Here is a 20,034-nt window from a genome sequence, read left to right as displayed (position 1 = left end):
TGAGTTAGGAAACCCTCCTGAGCACACCTTACAAAAACAGCTCCATTCAAATCTTCTGCTCGAAGGAGGTTCCAATCAATATTGGGAAAGTTAAAGTCACCCATTACAACAACCCTACTACGTCCACACTTTTCCAAAATGGTATGGACGGAAGGCCTTATGAGGAAAGGCTGAGGGATTTTTTTTTGGATCAATATTGGGAAAGTTAAAGTCACCCATTACAACAACCCTACTACGTCCACACTTTTCCAAAATCTACTGACCTATGCTTTCTTCCATCTCCCTGCTGCTATTGGGGGTCCTGTAGTAAACCCCTAAAGAGGTGACTGCTCCCTTGCTGTTCCTAATTTCCACCCATACTGACTCGTTGGCAGATCTTCCTCGACAATGGAAGCTTCTGTAGCTGTGATACCCTCTCTGATTAGTAGTGTTACACCCCTTCCTTTTTTTCCCCCTCCCTATTCTTTTTAAATGCTCTAAACCCTGGAACATCCAGCAACCATTCCTGCCCCTGAGAAACCCATGTCTCTGTTATGGCCACAACATCATAGCACCAGGTACTGATCCATGCTCTAAGTTCGTCACTTTTATTCCTGGTACTCCTTGCGTTAAAGCAAACACACTTTAACTGATCCCTTGGTTCCTTCCCAGTAGCTGGTCTACCTCTTGCTATTGCCTCATCGGCATCAACTCTCACCTCCAGTATACAGCTCAGGTTCCCACCCCCCTGCCAAACTAGTTTAACCCTCTCGAACTACTCGAGCAAACCTTCCACCCAGGACATTGGTCCCCTTCCAGCTCAGATGCAACCCGTCCTTCATGTACAGGTCCCACCTTCCCCAGAAGGCATCCCAATTATCTACATATCTGAAGCCCTCCCTCCTACACCAGCTGCGCAGCCACGTGTTGAGCTGCACCCGCTCCCTGTTCCTCGCCTCGCTATCTCGTGGCATCGGTAGTAAACTAGAGAACACTACTCTTTCGTCCTGCTTTGCAGCTCCTATCCTAACTCCTTATTGTCATTAAGAACATACACAGATAGAGAAAGTCATTCAGTTCTTCCACCTGGACAGCATGTGCCGCCCCCTCCCTACCAAATAGTATCCAGTAATTCCCTAAATGACTGGAGAATTGTAATCTCAACTAATCTAATCAAACTCTACTTCAAATGCACACTGTGTATGTGAGGAGCTAATTTTAAAATTTTTTTTACCAGCGTGATGGCTTCCTGACAATTTTAAATTCACCTTTCCCACATCACTTCTCAAAGATTTCTTCTGAAATCACTCCCTTCACCAGGTTGAAAAGGTTTATTGATGTGAGCTCATTGCTGTCAATATCTAATAGTTGATGAAACAGTAGGTTTCTTTGGCCATCAGAATTACTTAACAAAAGATACATTTCACAATTAGTCTGTTGTTTTTCAAATCACCAAACTGAAAAAGCAAGAGGGGGTTTCAAAGTCTCTGTGATAACTGGAGCAAAATGAAATGATCAGGATTCTCCTGGGTGCTGAACAATTCCACTAGAGTTCCCATAACAGACAGGTGGCCTGCGGTTTTATTGTAGCCAAAAACTTGGATAATGTAACATATTTCTTCATCCAACACTATTGCTTTCAACATGAACTGGACTTGATCCAGCAGCCTCATTAAATAACACAGTCTTCCTGTCAAAATTTCCATTTGTTAGAAATACATCATGTGATCATGAAAATTGAGTTGAAATATATCCCACCCATCACTTGGGCCTGATCTTGACCTGATGATGTGATTATCTGATTTGCTTTCTGTACCAAAATCAATAAAGATCTGTGAAAAACATATTAAAAATTCCCTTTAATGCTACAGAACATAAAAAAGTATTCTGGACTACCCACCCCCCACCCCAATAAAATCTCTGTATTCCTCTGATACAAGCCCAGATGTGCTTCCTGCCTTTACATTCAGTATCAGCAGACCATGCAATCAGTGTCACGTCTGTGCATTTTCCAACTCATCAACACCCACCAACAGTGCCCTGCTCTCCTGGTTTACATTTCTGATGTGGAGGTGCCAGTGTTGAACTGGGGTGAACAAAATTTACATTCGTCATGATGGACTGAATAATGTTCTTCTTCCCAGTAATAGATTAGATTAGATTACTTACAGTGTGGAAACAGGCCCTTTGGCCCAACAAGTCCACACCGACCCGCCGAAGCGCAACCCACCCATACCCCTACATTTACCCCTTACCTAACACTACGGGCAATTTAGCATGGCCGATTCACCTGACCTGCACATTTTTGGACTGTGGGAGGAAACCGGAGCACCCGGAGGAAACCCACGCAGAAACTGGGAGAACGTGCAAACTCCACACAGTCAGTCGCCTGAGGCGGGAATTGAACCCAGGTCTCTGGCGCTGTGAGGCAGCAGTGCTAACAATGACTCTGTCAACGTCTCAGAGAGATAACGGTTCAGGTCACCTTTCAGTCTGAAATGTTCATCAAATCCATAACATTACACTTTTATGGAAGCGGTTTAATGGAAACAATGGTGCAATGGTTTTCCCAGTAAAACTGTACTGTAGCAAAACAGCAAATACTGACTCGCACCTTCTCTCCACCACCTCTTGAATGTTCTCTATTCCGATGGCACTGCTGCGGCGGGAGCTGAAAGGTCCGGATTTCTTCCTTGTTGGGCTTTTCCCCGGAATAATCAATGACTGTGAAAATATATTTAGTGTCATACACCCAACAGAAAATACATGCAACTGGCCTCATATTATAATACTGCATAATGGACCATTTCAGCATACATTGATTTGCATGCAGTTATATTTCAAAATCAATAGGTGTGCTAAAAAAAAAATCACATTTATTTATGGGAGTTTCCTGTGCACAAAGGTTGCCCAGGTGTATTGTTTAGTGACATTGCAAAAATGGAACCTTTACCATGACAGGTCTCTCACCAATGCAGAAACATTTTGATTACAGTGAGTTTACATTGGGCAAACAAGCTGGGACTAGAGAATTAATAACATCCAGATAAGGGAACAAACAATTATGCATTTGTTTGATGTTCATGTCCCCGTTATTTAATAGAGCCTCTAATTTAATTAAAATATCCAAATACTTGAAGTGTTTGTTTGATCTTACTGGAAGAGGGATTTCCCAGCTCATTGCTTAACCATGGGGTTTCCAACACTGGTTAAGTAACAGGGAAAATCTATTTATTTAAAGTATTTAATTCTTATGTGACTGCTAATCCTTAGAATTCTTTTGGGATTTTGGTGGAAAATATTAATTATTCATTTTGCTTTTTAATCATTCCATTTCCAACTAATATCCTTGGCCTTTTATCAGCTCTTTAGCTCTGGCCTTGACCTGATGTTGAACTTCATTTAGTAATTGAACAAAAGACAAAGATCTTTCCCAGGACTCTCCCCAGTGTCATCCCCATGCAGGATGCAGGGCTCCACCCGAAAGGTGCTGATTTCAATGTTGCTCCGGGAGAATGAAGGTGGATTTTAGTCTATGCAACAGGCAATGATCCTTTCTCGTTTCTTTCTCTCTCCCACTACCACCATTCCATTCCTACTATTTGGCCTCCACCAGAGTTTCAAATGCATCACAGATGTTGGGCATGAAATTAGAACTAACATTGAGAGGAGCAAATTTGGCCACACTGAGAAACCTAAGGATCAAAACCAGCTTTTTATTCCAAAATAAGGCAAAACCAGGTTTCATAGGAGTTTGTGTCAAATGTCTATTGTTTTATATAACTCATAACATGAATCAACAAGTCAGAATTTGCTGCTTATAATTTCATGGACATTTACTCATGTTATTTTAAGGATTTAGAGCCCATGTGAAATTATCTTGAGAAAATGTCAATGCATGTCCGCTCCTTAGCGAAGCATCTTTATGTCCCATGTTTGCAGAACTGTTGAGTCCCACTGTATTTGCTCTTTTGAACCAAGGAACATGTTTCCATGCTCCTCAGGGCAAGTCTGTTTGACATTAAATGAGGTTGAGTTAAGACTGGAAAAGGCTGAGCACTAGCTGTCATACCTTCTGTGCACTTAGTTCCATCAAGATGTGTGAAAATCAGAGGAATACCAACAGATTTTAAACAAGTTAATGTAACACCATCTCTGAAATTATTAGTAAACACATTTAACAGTTACATCAATAACTTAACTATTACACATGTGACATCAAAATAAAACAACATCTGTAGTTCTTAAAAATTAATAAAATTCAACTTCATCCTTTTGTTATAGGAGGGATCTCTCTCCATTTTTCACCTGACATGTTTCCAAAAAATTATAAATAATCTGTGCTACAACCATCAGGATTTCTTCCCCACCCCTGCTAAAAGGCATTCCTCCTCAACGATCACCCATGTCCCACTCTCACCACCACCCCACCCCCACCACCACCCTACCCACGATTCCCCCAACCCACCAAGCCCGGGGTCTGGCTCAGGCAAAAGCCAACAAGTATTAAAGGTTCAAGATGACTTTGATACTTTCACTTACATTTATTTCCTGGTATCTACCAAGTTAATTAGTTTAGAAAAGAGAAGCTTTTCCTCCATTCTGAGAATTTTCTGCTGCCCATTCTATTCCAAAACTGATGGCCCCTCTGTATTCCTGCAGCCAAATCCTACCGTCCTAACTTTGCAATGTTAGGTAGCTTTTGGTAATCTTCCAAACATCCCTCATGGTTAAAGCTCTCACCTAAAACATAGTTGTTTCATTAGTAGGAGACTGTCTCTAGTACTTTGCATTTCAGCAGATTGTAATTCATTTGTCAATACCTCAGACATCCTGAAGGCTTTTTGCTGGGGTTGGTAATGTGCAGTTTGGGAAAAAAATCTCCTTAAATAGGTTTTCAGCACAGCCCATGGGTATTAATCGATCATTCATTTCGAACTAATGTTCTTTTAATTCATGATTTGGTTCTTACTATTCAAGAGTGTGGTGCTGGAAAAGCACAGCAGGTCAGGCAGCATCCGAGGAGCGGGAAAATCGATGTTTCGGGCAGGAGCCCTTCATCAAGAATGAGGCTAGAAGCCTCGAACCTGGTGAGATAAATGGGAAGAGGGTGGGGTGGGGCTGGGGAGAAGGTAGCAAAGAGTACAATAGATGAATGGGGGTGGGGATGGAGGTGATAGGTCAGAGAGGAGGTGGAGCGAGCGAATAGATGGGAAGGAAGATTGACAGGTGGGATAGATCATGAGGACAGTGCTGAACTGGAAGGTTAGAACTGGTGTAAGGTGGAGGAAGGGGAAATGAGGAAACTGATGAACTGATGCCCTGGGGTTGAAGTGTTCCGAGGCGGAAGATGAGGCGTTCTTCCTCCAGGCATCGGGTGGTAACGGAGTGGCAGTGAAGGAGGCCCAGGACCTGCATGTCCTCAGCAGAGTGGGAGGCGGAGTTGAAGTGTTTGGCCACAGGGCGGTGTGGTTGGTTGGTGCAGGTGTCCCGGAGATGTTCTCTGAAGCGCTGTGAGTAGGCGTCCTGTCTCCCCAATGTAAAGGAGACCACATCGGGAGCAACGGATACAATAAATGACGTGTGTGGATGTGCAGGTGAAACTTTGATGGATGTGGAAGGCTCCTTTGGGGCTTTGGATGGAGGTGAGGGGAGAGGTGTGGGTGCAGGTTTTGCAATTCCTGCGGTGGCAGGGGAAGCTGCTAGGAGGGGTGGGTGGGTTGTTGGGGGGGGGCGTAGAGCTAACGAGGGAGTTGCGGAGGGAACAGTTTTTACGGGAAGTGGATAGGGGTAGGGAGGGAAATATATCTCTGGTGGTGGAGTCTGCTTGTTGGTGGCGGAAATGGCGGAGGATGATGCGATGTATCAGGAGGTTGGTGGGGTGGAAGGTGAGGACTAGGGGTTTTCTGTCCTTGTTGTGATTAGAGGGATGGGGTTCAAGGGCAGAGATGCGGGAAGTGGATGAGATGCGCTGGAGGGCATCATCAACCATGTTGGAGGGGCTATTTTCCTTCCCACCTATCCGCTCCACCCTCCTCTCTGACCTACCATCATTACCTCCACCTCCATCCACCTATTGCACTCTCAGCTACCTTCCCCCTAGCCACCCATGCCCCCCATCTAACTCCGTCATCTATCTCTCCACACCCAAAGCTTCCAGCCTCATTCCTGATGAAGGGCTTTTGCCCAAAATATCGACTCTCCTGCTCCTCGGATGCTGCCTGACCTGCTGTGCTTTTCCAGCATCACACTCTCGACCCTAATCTCCAGCATCTGCAGTCCTTGCTTTTGCTTTTCTTACTCTTCTGTTCTCCCAATCCATTTGTTTCCAAGGTCTGTAACTCCTTGACTTATCGCATAAGCTAACTTACTCTTTCACTGATGATTCAAATCTGGATTCCTCAGGGTCCAGGCCACACAACCCTCACTCCTCACATACTCCAGTGGTTCTGAACGATCCAAACCTCCTCATGTTTAGACCATTTAGGGAAGAAATAAAAATGCTACTTCTTTCAGCTTTTTGGAAGCAAAGTGTGGCTGTCCCTTATATCTCTAACTAACAACTGTTGTCTCTTACTTCCTGCCCGTCATTACCATTGACACTTGACTTCTCCTATTTCCTGTTTTCCCATGTTTATACCCCATTTTCAATTTCCTGTTTCAATCCCCTTCTTTTCCAATTAAATCTAAAGGCTTCAATGAAACTGCTGTTAGTTGACCTGATACTGGTTGGCACTGGTTCTTTGATGGGACCATTGTTTCCCTGTCTTATCTTGTTCTATGCTGCAAGTTTGGCTTTAGTCATCTCTTCTTTGAAACATCTTAATTTGTCTCTCAAAACTTCTCAGTCTTGGTTATTTTATGCTTCCTCCTGCTTGGATCATCTTGGAACTGAAATCAGGACTTGTTTCTTTTCCACTCCTCACAGACTTTTGCAAGCTGAAAATTAGTATAATCCAACCACTACTTCTAAACATTAATGTTTTAAACCATTGGTTGAGTTTGAAATTATAGACTTGGTCCTTTACTTTCAGCAAAATATTAAACTGTTAAAAAAAAGAAAGTGATGAATTATATACAAGTGAATAGTACCTACCAGTTATTTGCATACAACATGAACCAAGTATTTCAATGTTAGTAAACATTAATAATCATTGACTCATACACAAATTAACAAATTAATAATGGATTAGTGTTTATTAATCAATGATTATTGAGTTTAGTGCTATATTCATCATAATTAAAATGCAAACAATAAATCATTAGCTAAATAACATTTAAAAAAATCAGATCATGCAGTAATTTAAAAATCAAATGCTCATCACCCAATTTATCCAGAGGAGTGACTTTAGTTTGTAGCTGCAGCAATATAGTGACAGGATGTTAGTGACAACTCTCTATTGCTAAAGTACTCTTCACTCCTGATGGAATAATGCAGTCTGCTGAAGTGGTCATCTGCTACTCCCAGTGTACTTAGCCTCACATTGACCCCTGCAACGGTCCATGTGATGAGTGATTAGCAGTGACAGCACATCAGCTCGAGGCGCAGGTGAGATCTCAGTCCATCACCAGGAGCATGGCAAGTCAGTGTCTCTATCATCTCATCTTCTGACTGGGCAGCCTACAGCCCGGAGGGCTTAACATTGTGTTCTCCAATTTCAAATAACCTCCTTTCCATCCCCCGACTCCCTTCACAGCCCCTCCCTGCCACTAACCGGATGCATTCCTCCCATTGACCAATCAGGTCGTACCCTCTACCTGACTTCACCTATCCCCACTTCACCACCATACCCCCACCAACCCCTTTATCTGCAACTCACCCCACACCCACTCCCAGTCCTGAAGAAGGGTTACACACGAAACATCAACTTCTGCATCTCCTGACGCTGCCTGGCTTGCTGTGTTCTTCCAGCCTCCTGCCTGTTTACTCTCTATCAATGGGCAGTCATCCTGTCACACTTCATCTGTCCAACTGTTCTTCTCTGTCTTTGGGCTCTATTTCCACTTATCGTTTACTCCTCATCACTTCCCCCAACCCTAATGTCTGCATATAAATCAACATTTCCCTAGCTACTATCAGTTCTGAGGAAGGGTAACTGGACCCAAAACATTAACTCTGATTTCTCTCCACAGATGCTGTCAGACCTGCTGAGCTTTTCCAGCATGTTCTGTTTTCATTTCTGACTTCCAGTGTCCAAAGCTGTTTCAGTTTTTATCCTGTCACACTTCCTGCTATCTCATGACAGAAATGGCCAATAAGCAGCTCACCCTTTCCCATTGAGTGAAGAACTCTGCACAGGGGCAGAAGGGTGATGCAAAACAAGGAGAAAAGAATTGACCTGGAGAGACCTTCCTGTATCTCGGGCTCGGATCACCAGTTCACCAGGCTGATATGGTTGTTAAGAAGGGGTATGGTGTTTTAGCTTTTATTGGTAGAGGGATTGAGTTTCGGAGCCATGAGGTCATGCTGCAGCTGTAAAAAAATTCTGGTGCGGCCGCACTTGGCGTGTTGTGTATGGTTCTGGTCATTGCATTATAGGAAGGATGTGGAAGCTTTGGAAAGGATTCAGAGGAAATTTACCAGGATGTGCCTGATATGGAGAGAAGGTCTTACAAGGAAAGGCTGAGGGACTTGAGGCTACTTTCGTTTGAGAGAAGGAGGTTGAGTGGTGACTTAAGTTGCGGCTGTACAGGGCATTGGTTAGGCTACTGTTGGAATATTGTGTGCAATTCTGGTCTCCTTCCTATCGGAAAGATGTTGTGAAACTTGAAAGGGCTCAGAAAAGATTTACAAGGATGTTGCCAGGGTTGGAGGATTTGAGCTACAGGGAGAGGCTGAATAGGCTGGAGCATTGGAGGCTGAGGGGTGACCTTATAGAGGTTTACAAAATTATGAGGGGCATGGATAGGGTAAATAGGCAAAGTCTTTTCCCTGGGGTGGGGGAGTCTAGAACTAGAGGGCATAGGTTTAGGGTGAGAGGGGCAAGATATAAAAGAGACCTAAGGGGCAACTTTTTCACAAAGAGGGTGGTACGGGTATGGAATGAGCTGCCAGAGGAAGTGGTGGAGGCTGGTACAATTACAACATTTAAAGGGCATTTGGATGGGTATATGAATAGGAAGGGTTTAGAGGGATATGGGCCGGGTGCTGGCAGGTGGGACTAGATTGGGTTGGGATATCTGGTCGGCATGGACGGGTTGGACCGAAGGGTCTGTTTCCGTGCTGTACACCTCTATGACTCTATAATTAGATTAGATTACTTACAGTGTGGAAACAGGCCCTTCGGCCCAACAAGTCCACACTGCCCCGCCGAAGCGCAACCCACCCATACCCCCACATCTATGTGCCCGAAACGTCGAATCCTCTGTTCCCTAGATGCTGCCTGACCTGCTGTGCTGTTCCAGCAATAAAGTTTCAGCACCCCACATCTACCCCCTACCTAACACTATGGGCAATTTAGCATGGCCAATTCACCTGACCTGCACATCTTTGGGGGTTGGGATATCTGGTCGGCATGGACGGGTTGGACCGAAGGGTCTGTTTCCATGCTGTACACCTCTATGACTCTATAATAGATACATACAAGATGATCAGAAGGTTAGATCGGGTGGACAGTGAGAGCCTTTTTCCTTGGTCGGTGATGGCTAGCACAAGGGGACATAGCTTTAAATTGAGGGGTGATAGATATAGGATAGATGTCAGAGGTAGGTTCTTTACTCAGAGAGTAGTAGGGGCGTGGAACAGTAGTAGATTTGTCAACTTTAAGGGCATTTAAATGGTCATTGGATAAACTATGGATGAAAATGGAATAGTGTAATTTAAACGGGCTTCAGATTGGTTTCACAGGTCGGCACAACATCACGGGCAGAAGGGTCTGTACTGCGTTGTAATGTTCTAAGTTCTAATAGGAAACACCGGACATCTGAGTGGATCTGAAACTGCTCCTTTCATAACCTGTGCTCTGAGCTGCCTCATTTCTGTACCCACTGACCCAGGAAACTCTCCCATATTGTGAAGGCGTGGCTCTGATAGCTGTCAAAATCTCTCGGACAGTAGTTTAGCATTGTTGTTACTAACCAGTCACTATTTGAACAATGCAGTGAAGACATCCCTTAAAAGTCAATTCCCAAGACTTTGTTAAACTTGATTGTCATTGAGGTTGGTCATGCATCGGGCAAATTAATTGAAATCAATGCATCCATGACTATTATATTTAGAAACCATCTCCTCAGACAGTCAGAAAGCTGACTTTGTAGCTTGTACTTAAATCTTTTGGTTTTCTCCAAGTCTCATATATCTGTTCAAATAAAGAAGGTTTTGGAGTACAGGCTGCAAGGCCAGCATTGAAACATTAGGAAAAGATGCTCTAAATATAGAGATGGTGTTTTGAAACATTTAAAAGCAACTTGCTCCTATAAAAATAACAAACTCATGCAGCAGACTTGAATCAGTGAGCATGCGGTGAGCATCACACATGAGAAGCAGGATTGAACAAGAAACAGGAAAGTGAGTGTAAAGCATAAACCTCTTCTATTGTTCCTATGCCTATAGCACTGCCTCGACGTCCGTGCTTAGTTGGGCTTTTTCCAGGCACAAGCAACGACTAAGGAAAGGGAAAGGAGAAAATACAAAATGAATCATGCATAGCTTTCCTCACAACAAAGACTTATGACGACTTACAAGAATGGCACCAAGAAGTGAAAATTATGGAGTGGGGGGTGGAGGTGGATGCAAAAGATCCAAAGAAATTGCAGCTGTTTTACCAGACATGAATGAATATTTGGAACTGAAACTTGTACCCTGGGTTTTGGATCCAGTGTAACTGAAGTGGTTCATTTGAAACACCATGAAGTACATATTTGCAATATTTTTCAAACGGATTGTTTTTCCTTTGCTTCCTGTTGAGTCCCCAACCTTTCAAACCAACCCAAGGCCAAGAGGAGAGGATAGAGATTTCTCAACCAGACCTCAGCTAGTGTCATGGTGTAGGGGGCTGCAAAAGGCAGAAAAACAGCTTTGTGACTCACCTTGATTCCCCTCCCAGCAGAATATAAGGTCTTCATTTGGTGCTTCCCTAAAGCACAGTGCGAGAGTGGGAGCTCATTACACAGCAGGTCACAGACACAATCTGCATCCCACTCCCAGACAGTTAATCTATATATTGCTTTGCATGGAATCTACATGTTCTGCTTAAACCACAAAGCAGCTGCAATGTTAGTGAACTGTAAACCTGATAAATCTGAAGAGCAATCACACTTAGAACTCTTAGTGAGAACTCTCAATGTACATCCATCTTGAACAGTGACATATAGTCACCTTCCCAACTGCTGGTTAAAGCAGCAGCATTACCAGCCTGCTAGTTTGGATTAGGTGGTCTGATTTCTTGAAGAGAGTTTTGGAAATCTCTAAATAATAAATGGAAGTGCAATTCTTTGCATATTAATTAACAATGTTTTCATTGGACTTACATCACCCAAAGTTACACCTTACAGACAGTACGGTGGCAATTTTATTGTATCATTTTAGACTTTGCAACGGGTTAATCCGGTGGACTACTATTAAATAAATCGCGAGGTAGAAAAGAAACTATTACAATATTCATGTGGGACTTCAATATGCAGGTGGACTGGGAAAATCAGGCTGATTATAGATCCCAAAAAAAAGAATTTGTGGAATGTCAAAGAGATGGTTTTTTTGGAGCAGCTTGTGATAGAGCCCAGTAGAGAGCAAGCAATTCTGGATTTGATGACATGGAATGAGGCAAACCTGATTAGGAAGCTTAAGGTGAAGGAACCCCCTAGGGGGCAGTGATCATAATATGATAGAATTCACCCAGCAGTTTGAGAGGGAGAAGCCAGAGTCATTTGTAATTTGTCATTACAAATTGAGTAAAACTAACTACAGAGATATGAGGGAGGAGCTGGGCAGAGTTGATTGGATGGGGAATCTGGCAGGGAAGATGGTGGAGCAGCAATGGCAGGAGTTTCTGGAGATAATTCGGGAGCACAGCAGAGATACATTCAGAGGAAGAAGAAGCACACTGAGGGCAGGACAAGACGACAAGGGAAGTCAGCTCAAAACAAAGCATATAATGTGGTGAAGCTAAGTGGGAAGTCAGAGGATTGGGAAGTCTTTGAACACCAGCAAAAAAAGCAATAAAAGAGGAGAAGGTGACATCTGACAGTAAGCTAGCTGGTAATATAAAGGAAGATTACAATAGAACGTTTAGAAATACAAAAGGTAAGAGAAAGCCAACAGTGGATACTGGACTGCTGGAAAATGAGACAGGAAAAGGAGTAATGGGGAATGAAGAATTGGAGCAGGAACTGAACAGATACTTTCCACAAACTGACTGTGTGGAGTTTGCACATTCTCCCCGTGTCTGCGTGGGTTTCCTCCGGGTGCTCCGGTTTCCTCCCACAGTTCCAAAGATGTGCAGGTCAGGTGAATTGGCCATGCTAAATTGTCCGTAGTGTTAGGTAAGGGGTAAATGTAGGGGTATGGGTGGTTTGCGCTTCGGCGGGTCGGTGTGGACTTGTTGGGCCGAAGGGCCTGTTTCCACACTGTAAAGTAATCTAAGTAATCTAATCTAATCTAATTCTCACAATGGAAGACACCATCGGCATATCAGAACTTCAAGAGAGTCAGGGCCAGAGGTACGCGTAGTGGCCATCACTTAAGAAAAGGTGCTGGGGAAGCTGAAATATCCAAAAGTGAATAAATCACCTTGACCAGATGGATGACACCCTGGGGTTCTCAAGGAGTTAGCTGAGGAGATTGTGGGAGTAATTGGTGGAGCTCTTTCAGGAATCACTGGAGTCAGGGAGGGTCTCAGAGGACTGGAAAATGACTAATATAACACCCCTGTTTAGGAAGGGAGGGAGGTAGAAGACAGGAAATTATAGGTTGGTTAGCCTGACCTTGGTCATCAGTAAGAATTGAGTGTCCACCCTTAAGGATGAGACTGTGAAGTACTTGGAGGTGCATGGTAAAATAGAGCTGAGTCAAGGGGAGGTTGCGCCTGACAAATCTGTTAGAATTCTTTGAGGAGGTACTGAGCAAGTTAGACAAAGGAGATCCAGTGGAAATGATCTATTTGGATTTCCAGAGGCCCATGAGAAGGTGCTGCACAGGAGCTAAATAAGAGCCCATTGTATAAGGGGCAAGGTACTGACATGGATGGAGGATTAGTTGACTGATAGAAGGCACAGAGTGGGGATAAAGGAGTCTTTTCCAGGATTGCAATCAGTGACTAATGGGACCACAACTATTCACATTATACGTTAATGGACTGGACAAAGGAATTGAGGGTATTGTTGCTATATTTCCAGATGACACAAAGACAGATGGAGGGACAGGTAGTGCTGAGGAGGTGGGGAGACTACAAAGGACTTGGTCAGGCTGGGAGAGTGACAGGTGGAATACTGCGTGGGTAGGTGTGAGGTTATGCATTTTAGTAGGAGGAATAGAGGCATAGATTATTTTATAAATGGAGAAAGACTTTGGAAATCTGAAGCACAAAGAGACCTGGGCGTCCTAGTTCAGGATTTTCTTAAGGTTAACATGCAGGTTCAGTTGACAGTTCGGAATGCAAATGCAATGTTAGCATTCATTTCAAGATGGTGAAAATACAAGAGTAGAGGCTGAATGAGGCTTTGGTCAGACTGCATTTGGAATATTGTGAACAGTTTTGTGCCTGTATCTAAGGAAGGATTTCCTGGCCTTGGAGAGAGTCCAGAGGGGGTCCCGGGATAATGAACTTATCATATGAGGAGCAGTTGAAGTCTTTGGGTCTGTACGCAATGGAGTTTAGAAGGATGAGGGATATTCTCATTGAAACCTACAGAATATTGAGAGGTGAAAATGTGTTGCTGGAAAAGCGCAGCAGGTCAGGCAGCATCCAGGGAACAGGAGAATTGATGTTTCGGGGATAAGCCCTTCTTCAGGACCTTCTTATGCCCGAAACGTCGATTCTCCTGTTACCTGGATGCTGCCTGACCTGCTGCGCTTTTCCAGCAACACATTTTCAGCTCTGATCTCCAGCATCTGCAGACCTCACTTTCTCCTCAAAGAATATTGAGAGGCTTTGATAGAATGGATGTGGAGAAAATGTCTCCACTAGTAGGAGAGATTAGAACCCAGGGGCACAGCTTCAGAGTGAAGGGATGACCAATTTGAACTAAGATGAGGAGAAATGTCTTCAGCCAGAGGGTGGTTAATCTGTGGAACTCATTACCACAGAGAGCTGTGGAGGCCAAGTCATTGAGTATACGTAAGACCGAGATAGATTGGTTCCTGAATGGTAAGGGGATCAAGGGTTATGGGAGAAGTCAGGAAAATGGAGTTGAGAAATGTATCAGCCATGATTGAAGGGCGGATCAGAATTCAATGGGCTGAATAGCTTAATTCTTCTCCTGTACCTTATGGTATTATATCTCACGAGAGGTACAAAAATGATAAAGACAGCTTCTGCCACTTGCCAGTGTGCTTGAAGAGAGTTGGTGCTAGGTCCTAATTTATCATGGGCCCTGATTCTGAACAATGTTTAATATTTATAATGTTGAATATCTTTCAATGTATACCAACAGTTCTGAATTCAGGCCCAGAGTGATTACCCTGGAAGCAGCTCTCTATCATCACAGAAACAGGAAAAACACAATTCATCTTCAAAAACAGCCAACTTGCAATAATGGAACACCACATTCACTTCCTCCTGGTCCACCACATTCCCAAACTGCACCTCAGTGCATCAGTGAACACAAAGAGATTCAATCCCTGAACTGCTAGCTCATCTCATCACTCAGCTTGGACAGAGAGAATTAGTCAGGGCCTTATACCCCATCAATATCCAACAATCCTTCTGCATCAAGCAGGAACTTTGAGATTTAGGTTCCATTTGTAGATTCTGCTGGCAATCACTGGTCACTTGCTGAGCAAGCAGTGACACACAGAACTAAAACCCAACATTGATTATTATTTTCAGAAGAGCAGAGCAGCTCACCAATTCTGCTTCACACTAACTTAGCTTGCCTTGCAAAAACAAAACACAAGGTATGGGAATGTATCCAAGACATATTTTCAATTGAGTATAGAAGTACAGAAGTTGGGAAGTTATGTTGCAGTTGTACAAGACATTGGTGAGGCCACACTTGGAGTATTGTGTTCAGTTTTGGTCACCTTGTTATAAGAAGGATGTTATTAAACTGCAAAGAGTGTAGAGGAAATTTACAAGAATGTTGCCAGGACCCAATGGTCTGGGTTATAGGGAGAGGTTGGACAAGCTAGGACTTTTATCTTTCGAGCGTAGGAGACTGAGAGAGGACCTTATAGAGATGTATAAGATCATGAGAGGCATGGATAGGATGAATGCACTCAGTCTTTTTCCCATGGTGGGGGAATTGAGGATTAAAGGGCATCAGTTTAAGATTAGAGGGGAAAAAATAAAAGGGAACCTGAGAGGCAACATTTTTACACAGAGGGTGGTGCGCATATGGAATGAGCAGCCAGTGGAAGTGGTTAAAGCAGGTATGTTAACAATATTTAAAAAGCATTTGGATAAATACATGGGTAGGAAAGGATTAGAAGGATATGGGCCAAGTGCAGGGAAATGGGGTGAGTGTGGATGGACATTTTGGTCGGCATGGAGCAGTTTGGGCCAAAGGGCCTGTCTCTGTGCTGTAGGACTCTGTGACTCTAATTTCAAACGTAAAGTATCTCCTAAACATTACAAAAAACTATAATAACCAACTGTTTGATTTGACACTTACTACTTCTTCAGTTCGACTGAAAAGAAAAATGATGTTAAGTGTAGAATTCCACCAGGTCATTGACACCACAGGAGCATATTTGCCTAATGTTGAGTCTGGTCAGTTTTAACTAGGCTGTCAAGGGTAACATAGGGTGTATACAGCCAATTTCAGATGGCATTTCAAGATGGTACAGTTCAAAGATGTCGGAGTAACTCTTTGCAAATCTGAGTTGAAATTATTTTTTAGGTAAGAAAGCTGAAGTTTCTCCATCATAAATATCCTGCTAACAAAACCTTTACGACTTTGAAGCATGCAATTTCATTTGTAATCTATTGGTGGTTCCAAAAACCCAGTTTCTCCACTAGCCACTGCAAGTGGAATTGTAGTTCTTTTGTAAACACACACAGTTCTCCACAGAGAGGCAGATTAAATCAGAGGACCTGGCTTTATACCATTCCTGTCCATCTTCTGTTAGAGCAGCAAGGACAGATCTGCTCAAAGGTCACCGACACACAACGTTAGCCTAAGTTGGAAATGTTGGTGACCTGTTTGTATAATAGTGTGAAACATGTGATAGTGAACCGCTTTCACTTTGCTCTCCATTTAAGAGACTAAAATATGATCTAGTCTTTTTAAAACAAAACTTTACTATTGCTAATGTTGCAACACAGTTGAATTGGATCAAGTTTCTGATTGTCTCACTGAGCTTGGGAACCAATGTGTTCTGACAGGTCCCATTGGGATTCCCATCCCAGAGATATGGCAGACTGACCAATCATACAAGTACACACAGTGGAACTGATCGATCTCATTGGTAATCACTGCATTTCTAGCTGCTCATTCATTCATTAACATTTGAAATCTCTGTTATAGATTGCAACCTCTTAACAGTGGTGACTTTGTCAAGCAGACTGCAGCAGAACTGAAAGGCTCAGATTAATAACCACAACCACCTGCTGTACCTGCTGCATAATATCAGAACACAAACCCATCAGATCACACAGAGACCATAATTGTTATTCTGCATCAAAGATTTCAGTTTGTATAGGGATTGGAGTATAGGAGTCTACTGAAGTATCACGTGATTTAACAAGGTCTGCCATCTGGAATGCTGTTTTACATTCTACAGAATCGAACACAAAATATGAGCAAATTCTTCCAATTCGATTTCATGACAGAAATTGAAAATGATTGTCATGTGAACTAGGAGCTTTGCCAAGAGTACAAATGTCTCTGATTGCGTGGTGTCATTGTAAATATGAAAAGGTTTGCACAAATTATACTTCAACAGTCTAGTCCAACTCAGTACCTGCTCTTTTTACATTTTCCAATGATTTTTAAAAAGTGGGATGTGTTGCTGGCACACATCCAAGAAAATTGCAAAGGTGGGTTTTACAGATTATGAGTTTGTCAAAGGCTTGAGAGAAGGAACAAGGTGTTCACATAAATGGCAGTAGGAAATTGTGACTGTCCCTCAGAAGTATTCATATTGTTCCAACTGAAACATTGCAGAATAAAGATTGATCCTATGAGACATATATATTCAGAGTTCTGGAATCAAGGGTGGGTGTGGAGGGGAGAGGCGGGGTTAGGTGGGGAAGAGTTAAGCTACAGATCAATTACTATCGATGGAACAAGCTGGAGGAGCTCAAGGGGCTGCCTCCTGTGCCTATGATTGGCTTTGGGTCTGTGCAGTACAACTTCTGGGTCATAGGTTGTGATGGGAATTACCTGCATAAACCTGACTCCCATTTTATCACTAAGTTTTCTTAAAAATAAAATGTTGAAGTTTTAAACTGTTTTCTTTAATTCAAACTGAAATGGATTAACAGAGAGGGGATTTGATCTATTGGTTTTCCTGACTGTGAATTGAAGGTGAAACCAGGTCCTTGGCCAAGTCCTACTGAAAAACAATTGGCAGTGTTCACACCTGGACACAGAGAAAGCAGAGTGAGGGAACCAGCAGCCCCCCGCAGCACAGGCGGTCTCCGTTAGTCAGCAGGCAGAAGCTTGTTCCCTGGTAAAGGAGATGGGACCAGCTGGGGTTTATAGACACTGGAGGATCTGCCCTGCTGTGGCTGGGAGGAGTTGTCTGCTGCTAGAAGTGGGTTAGATTGACGGGATTAAATGATGGGATCAGTTGTATTATCAAATTAAGAAACGATCTCTTTTTTGAAGTTTACTTAGTAGGCAACCAGTAAGGTCCAGTCTAAGATGACTTTTGGCTGGTTTCTTACAGTTAAAGCCTTAAAATATGAAATTTTGTCCTGAAACTCTTTGACTTAGTCACTGGAAATTCAAATTTCTCGTTAAAGGTTATCTGTCTCTAAATGGCATATAACTGTCTGGATCAGTTTAATTTTTATGGCAATATTTAACAAGTAAACAATCAACAACTGCCTTGAATTTTGCAAAACAGTTGCACAGATGCAACATGTTTCTGTTTTGATGGATTTTGGGCAGCACACATTACAAATGAGTGTGAACACACCATAGGTAAATTATTGTTCTGCATTAACTCAATCGCTAGGTGCTTTAATCCCAAAGTGGGAGCATAATAGTGTATTAATTTTCTCTCAAAAGGGTAGTCAATCTGGATAATCTTTTGCTGTCGAGGCTGCGTCATTTAAACATATTCAGGGCTAAGATAGATTTTTCATCAGTAAGGGAACCAGCTATGGGGATAGGACAGGAAAGTGGAGAATGAGGATTATCAGATTGGAAATAGATCTCAATGAATTTGATTTGATCGGCTGAATGGCCTATATCTGCTCTTACATCTTCAGGCCAAATACACAGTTAGCAAAGATGAGAATACATGCTACAGCATAAGACCATAAGACCATAATGGCTCTCTATTTGTCTTGTACACAATTTAAAGAAACACTATAGATCAGGGGGAACATGAGGCTCAATACAGGAACGGCTGGGAATGCTAAACTAATGAGAGAATGGGTATTTTGATGAAAAGTTAATGACCTTAAAAGTTAATGCTGTTTCTCTCTACAAAGATACTGCCTGACCTGCCTGATCTGACCATGAGGTTACAGATTGTGATGGAGTACAATTCTGCTGCTGCTGATGGCCCACAGTGCCTCATGGATGCCCAGTCTTGAGTTGATGGATCTGTTAAAAGTCTGTCCCATTCAGCACAGTGATAGTGCCACACAATATGGAGGTTATTCTCAATGTAAAAGCAGGACTTTGTCTCCACAGACACTGCACGGTGGTCACTCTTACTGATACTGTCATGGACAGATACATCTGCAGCTGGCAGGTTGGTAAAGATGAGGTCAAGTATGTTTTTCCCTCTTGTTGGTTCCCTCACCAGCTGTCACAGACCCAGTCTAGCAGCTGTATCCTTTACAATCCAACCAGCTCGATCAGTAAATGGTACTGCTGATCCACCCTTGGTGGTTGATATTGAAATCCCCCACCCAGGGTACATTTTGCACCTTTGCCTCCCTCAGTACTTTCTCCATGTTGTTCAAAATGGAGGAGCAATGACTCAATAGCCAAGGGAGAACAGTACATTGTAATAAGCAAGAGGTTTCTTGTCCACATTTGACCTGATGACTTGAGACTTCATGGGAGCAACTCCCTCCCAACTGTATCCCACTGTGCCACTATCTCTGCTGGGTCTGTTCTACCGGTGGGACAGGATGGTGATGGTGGAGTCTCGGACATGGCCTGTGAGGTCTGATTCCATCAGAATGACTGTGTCAGGCTGTTGCTTGACTAGTCTGTGAGACAGCTCTCCCAGGTTTGGCACTAGCTTCCAGATGTTAATGAGGAGGACAGGACTGTTTTCACCATTATCATTCTTTGGTCGATGCCAAGCGGTCAGATCAGCTTCATTTCTTTTTTCCTTTGGAGTTATTGATACAATAGAGTGGCTTTCTAGGCCCTTTCAGAGGACAGTTAGGAGCTAGTTGTGGATCTGAAGTCATATGTAGGCCAGTCAAGGTAAAGGCCACAATCATTTCATGCTCATCATTAAAACATTTAAATCCAGATTTTTTTTCATTGAATTCACTTTCGAGTATTTGGTGAGATTGGATCTGGCATCTCTGTAACGTTATCAGTCTCTCTGGAATACTAGGAGAAAGTGAGGACTACAGATGCTGGAGATCAGAGCTGAAAATGTGTTGCTGGAAAAGCGCAGCAGGTCAGGCAGCATCCAAGGAACAGGAGAATCGACGTTTCGGGCATAAGCCCTTCTTCAGGAATGAGGAAAGTGTGCCCAGCAGGCTAAGATAAAAGGTAGGGAGGAGGGGCGTTGGAAATGCGATAGGTGGAAGGAGG

General features: G+C 43.1%; 1 protein-coding gene across 15 annotated transcripts in view; it reads right to left on the bottom strand.

The window, feature by feature from the left end:
* The window catches only part of rap1gapa (RAP1 GTPase activating protein a), a 566,513-nt gene that overhangs the window by 37,960 nt on the left and 508,519 nt on the right, over positions 1 to 20,034 (bottom strand). For 13 of the 15 annotated variants that reach the window (XM_043676342.1, XM_043676343.1, XM_043676331.1 and 10 more), the window contains 2 exons: positions 10,506 to 10,583; positions 2,594 to 2,703 (listed from right to left, as the gene is read on the bottom strand). In XM_043676342.1, coding sequence (XP_043532277.1) covers positions 2,594 to 2,703; positions 10,506 to 10,583 — 188 coding nt within the window. The remainder of the gene's footprint in view (positions 1 to 2,593; positions 2,704 to 10,505; positions 10,584 to 20,034) is intronic. The other 2 variants (XM_043676335.1, XM_043676341.1) reach the window with 1 other exon arrangement.

This window comes from Chiloscyllium plagiosum, chromosome 34, assembly GCF_004010195.1.
Source record: "Chiloscyllium plagiosum isolate BGI_BamShark_2017 chromosome 34, ASM401019v2, whole genome shotgun sequence".
Classification (NCBI taxonomy): Eukaryota; Metazoa; Chordata; class Chondrichthyes; order Orectolobiformes; family Hemiscylliidae; genus Chiloscyllium; species Chiloscyllium plagiosum.
The sequence above is the reverse complement of the archived record's forward strand: the minus strand, read 5'-3'. Positions and strand labels throughout refer to the sequence as shown.